A 5,000-nucleotide genomic window follows, 5' to 3' on the forward strand; every position below is an offset into this window, starting at 1 on the left:
TGTAACTCAAATCTTTGCTTCTGGGGGGGTCCCTGGAACTAAATATTTTGAGATTGGGGTCGGCGGCCAAATATAATTTTGACATGAACAAGTTTCAGCACCACTGATATTATAGCAACATACGTTTTTCAGAAAACTGTTAGGATTTAGAAGACATTTGTAGAATCCCCAGAAGCAAAGATTTGAGTTACATGTTTGCTTTAAAAATATAATGTATTCACGATTTTTCTAAATTAGCAGATCTACAAGCTCGTAGCGCACCACTCAGTGCCACGCTACGAGCTTGTAGATCTGCTATTTTAGAATAGCCAAAGAAATCTAAAAATGCCCATTCTCCCTCAAGTATTTTAAAAATGTCCAACTTTACAGTGCAAAATGTTGTTACAATGTAGCTAAGACAGATAATGACTGACAGTTAATGACATTAATGGTTATTAGAACACCTTGAGTGGAGTGATACATAACAATTACAAGTCCCAGTGTTATCAGCGCTGGGACTCTTGTCCAATCAAATAACGTGGTTTGGAACTAATTGTTGTCTAATCCTTTATATCTTACAAACACATCTTCCTCTGTCTCTGTCTCACAGACACACATTGTACACGCTGTGCTATATTAGCAGACGTGTGTATCTGATGACCTTTCACTGATATGAAACCGGAACTTGGGATATGGTATTTACATACTGTACATGTGTCGCTCAGACTGTGAACTCTCCTGTCTTACGTCAGTGATGGTCACTGTAACAACAGCAGCACTTCCTGTTTAGCGTTGGCGTTTGGCTATTGACATTAGCCGGTGTTTATGCTGGGGAAGGGCTGAAAGGTCTAACAGTGTGGGAACAAAACCTTTTGAGACAGGGATGCTAGCTTAGTGTCACTGGAGGCTTTAACGTAAAAAATAAAAAATAAAGGCAGGAAATAGAGTGGGTTCACTTAGATTGTGTTATGTTGTAAACAAGTGGCACTGGTTCTTGTTCAACACGGAATTAGGAATAAACATGTGATGGGAAAAGGGTTCCATACATACAGCATTGTAGTCGTAGTCTTATTTGATATCTCCAGGTCAAGATACAGAGGAAATTATCATATTTCTTTAAAAATAGTAAACACACTGTGACGTGATGTCAGCACTGTGTCATCTGTAGGCCTACTCATGCTTCTCCCTGTATGCATTGTTTGAAAATCCAGCTTTTTCATCAGCTATACGATGTTGGCAGGTTGCTGGCAGGTTCCTTTGATCGTTTATCTGTTCTCTATTCATTTGCATTGTGGATATAGTCTTTGTATACGAATGTATGCCCCTTCAGATGGTGAAGCAGACAAGATTTAGCTCTTTTTTAAGATACGTGGCAGCAGAAGCTTGTGAATAATTAGCGCAAATAAATGAATAAATAGATAATTGGCATGAAAATCTCGAAATAAATATACAGTACTTTTTTTACTGAGCTACAAAAAAAATAAGGATTAGTGAAGTTTAAAAATAGTCCCCCCAACAAAGACTTGGAATGTATATGTCAAATGTCATGCACTTATGTCACCAGACAATTGCATAATTATTATCCTTCTGCCCCTTGTTTTTTTTATTTATTTAAAAACCTACAGTATATGCCCCCTGCCTGGGCCGGCCGCTGCTATAAGTGATATAAGCGGTCGCTTAGGGCCACAACCACTTTTAAATGTTTACTTTCATATTGAAATGATGTCATGTATCTCCTATCCAACAACTAGCGTTATTATTTTAGTATGCAATAAAAAATGACATAATGATTTTATAATGGGGGTGTTAAAAAATCGTGCTTAGGGCCACGAAAATCCTAGGGCCGGCCCTGCCCCCTGCTCTCAGAATGTTGCCATGCATAGACCATGAGCGTCTTGAGTTGAGAATCCGACGCCCATTCAGTCTTGCATGTCTCTCCTCTCTAAGAAAGCAATAGCCAGCACTCCGAAGTCCTTCTGGTACTTTTAATTCATATGCGCACGGACAGACACAGCAAACACAGACCCGTTTCGGCGTCAAGCCTTCCTCAGCGTGTATGGCAATGTAAACATTTGTGACAGGTATAAGGGGGGGACCTGGGTGCAACACAGAAATCGGTCGGTCTAAAAATGGCTCGTTTATAGGCCTCATCACAAATGATACATTACATACAAAAATACTAGTCGAAAAGTTAAAAGACAGTTCATGTAGGTACACTCCCTTGACTTACTGTCATAAACAGGAATGCAGTAATAAATACAACACAAATAAATACAACACAAACAAACAAATAAACAAATGATACACTAATCTAAGAAATTGCCCTTTGGTTTCCCCTCTCTCTACACTGACCTATCTGAAATAAAGAATAACAAGACAGGGTCTAATGACGGCCTAGCTTCCCTGTGTGGGAACACACTGTATCTATATTCCCTGGGTCCACCCTAACCCCAAACCCTATTAGGACCCTGGGAACACAGTGATATGCATATTGTATGAAGATTGCCTAACACATGAGCAATATTGTGAGTTTTTGTGGTATAGCGTTGCTGAGCTGAGCTTTGACTGGTGTAGTAACATCAGCTGAGCTGTGTAGCGGTGATTGGTCTAAGTAAAGGGCTCAATAGCAGCGGACAAAAGGCTTTCCTAGCTAAATGACTGATAATTGGGACCCAAAGGACTCTTCCAGGTCTGTAACTCTGAGAGTGTACACAAGTACACAATCATGGGGGTCCGTGGCCTAATGCTTACCAAACTGGGGGTCCTTGAAATTAAAGAGTTTTGAGAACCACTGCTCTACAGCACCAGAAACCTACAGTAAACTTTTTTCACCACACAGAAATATGATCCAATTTTTTTGTCGTGTGTGTGTGTGTGTGTGTGTGTGTGTGTGTGTGTGTGTGTGTTTGTGTGTGTGTGTGTGTGTGTGTGTGTGTGTGTGTGTGTGTGTGTGTGTGTGTGTGTGTGTGTGTGTGTGTGTGTGTGTGTGTGTGTGTGTGTGTGTGTGTGTGTGTGTGTGTGTGTGTGCGCGTGCATATAGTATTGGCTGTCATCACAAAACTGTCAATTAGTGACAGCCTGTCAACCAATTCTTGCGATGACAGCCAATGCTAACCATTCAGGAACTTACTCTGTAGATACCAACATTATATAGTGTGCATATTGAAAAAGCAAGAGCTCAGACGTTGCAGGGTTGCAGTAATTAAAGGTAGAGTAAGTGATTTGCGTTGGTTAAAATAAGTGTTAAATAGCTCTATATTCTGATAGTACTCATTGCTATAGAGTGTTTGTTCAGTATTAGGAGTCTCCTTGTCTCTCCACCTCTTTATTAAACAGAAAATTCATTTTCGTTTCAGTTTCAGTTTCATTTCCAATTTTATCCAATCAGGACAGAGAACTCAATCAGGATATAGATTAAACAAGTGAAATTGGAAGTGATGACACTAAGAAATGAGCAGATAAAATTTGAACTGGAACACTATACAAATTAAGCTTAAAAATTGGTACTTTCTCCTGATTGGCTGAGATTTTGACACCTACCGAAAAAATTATTTTCTGTTTATTAAAGAGCTGGAGAGACAGGGAGACATCTGTTACTGAAAAAACACTCTATAGCAATGATTACTATCAGAATATAGTATTTTAACCTTTTAACAAAATACTTTTTGTTTTAACCAAAAAATATCACTTACCCTACCTTTAAATATATTGTTTGTTCATACACTTGCTCTCCCTGCTCTCATTGACGCTAATGCATTCCATCACACTCCCGGCTACAGTTTTCCTCCCAGTGAGTCTATGGCATATGCCATAGAGTAGACTGTGTCCTTACCTTCTTTACATGGCAAGAATCCTTGGTAGACTGGACCCACAGTGGTGACAGGTTATGGGGAAAGCGCTTGTTTTGTATCACAAAACGTACCTGCATGCTTCGTTATTGAATAACACTGCATTTAGTTAAAGGGGGCGCATGCTACCATTTTCGGTGATCACCCTCTCACCGCGGTGGTTTGAAAACTACAACATGACGTCATTGAGGTGCAGTGATAAGCGACTCATCGGGACTAGTGGAGAACAGATCCAGTAGAACTAAAAGACAATTCATTTTATGTTTAGTTGCGCTCGGGTGTTGCACTCTGAAAATAGCAGATCTACAAGCTCACAACGCGTCGTGCTGCGATGCGTTGTGAGCTTGTAGATCGGCTATTTTCAGCACGCAACCAAGTGTAAAATCTGCCATTACGACAGCATCAAGGCCCGCCAAAATACATTTTAGTCGGCTAAATCAACTGTAGATTTAGTCGAGTATAATCTTATGATATTTAGTCGACTAATACTAGACTAACAGTAAAACGTTTCAGATGACTAAAATATGACTAAAACTAAATGGAATTTGATTCAAAAGATTATGACTAAAACTGAATTGAAATTTGCTGTCAAAATAAACACTAGTTCAGTGTGTGACTTGGCACCGCGCCCTGTGTCAAAACACTTCTCAGTGAGTGCTAGTCTAAAAAACAGATTGTAGTTGTAAAAACTCTCAATTCGTGCTTTGAAGATAATGCAGGGCACAAGAAACTACCAGGATTTTCATGGGTAAGCTTAAAAAAAGACATGTGGGAGTGGGTCTTTAACTGAAAAATAGTTTGTTTATGTACGATATTGCTGAAGCTGTGAATAGACAGCTGGTTCTGGTTCTTTAACCACTTAAACCCTCTAGTGTTAGTGAAAATGATTTGAGTTACTGTGCTCTGACCGCTTTCTTTCCGTCTGCACCAAACCTCTTCACCAGAAATCTGCTATTTTTGGCAAATGTTCCCCCCAGAATAGGTCTCGCTGGGGTTCAAGTGGTTAAGTGCAGAAACGTCTTTGTCAAATAAGCATGCTTTTCTTTTTTCTCATGGTTGTCATATTTTGACCCTGTGTCTCTCTGTGTCCCCGTGGTCCAGGTGTTTCGCACTGACTTCATCACAGCCATGAAGCTGCCAGACACGGCCCAGATGGGCCCTGATGACTTCTAC

At 40.0% G+C, this 5,000-nt stretch overlaps 1 protein-coding gene across 2 annotated transcripts in view; it reads left to right on the top strand.

Moving 5' to 3' along the window:
- jade2 (jade family PHD finger 2) overlaps nucleotides 1–5,000 on the top strand; it is a 233,659-nt gene that overhangs the window by 72,495 nt on the left and 156,164 nt on the right. For both annotated transcript variants that reach the window (XR_013933535.1, XM_080434549.1), the window contains exon 4: nucleotides 4,929–5,000. This exon is cut by the window's right edge and continues 86 nt beyond it. Coding sequence is in view for 1 of the 2 variants with exons in the window: in XM_080434549.1 (XP_080290675.1) it covers nucleotides 4,929–5,000 (72 nt within the window). In the remaining variant the exon portion in view is untranslated. The remainder of the gene's footprint in view (nucleotides 1–4,928) is intronic.

This window comes from Gymnoscopelus braueri, assembly GCF_963280865.1.
Source record: "Gymnoscopelus braueri genome assembly, chromosome: 8".
Classification (NCBI taxonomy): domain Eukaryota; kingdom Metazoa; phylum Chordata; class Actinopteri; order Myctophiformes; family Myctophidae; genus Gymnoscopelus; species Gymnoscopelus braueri.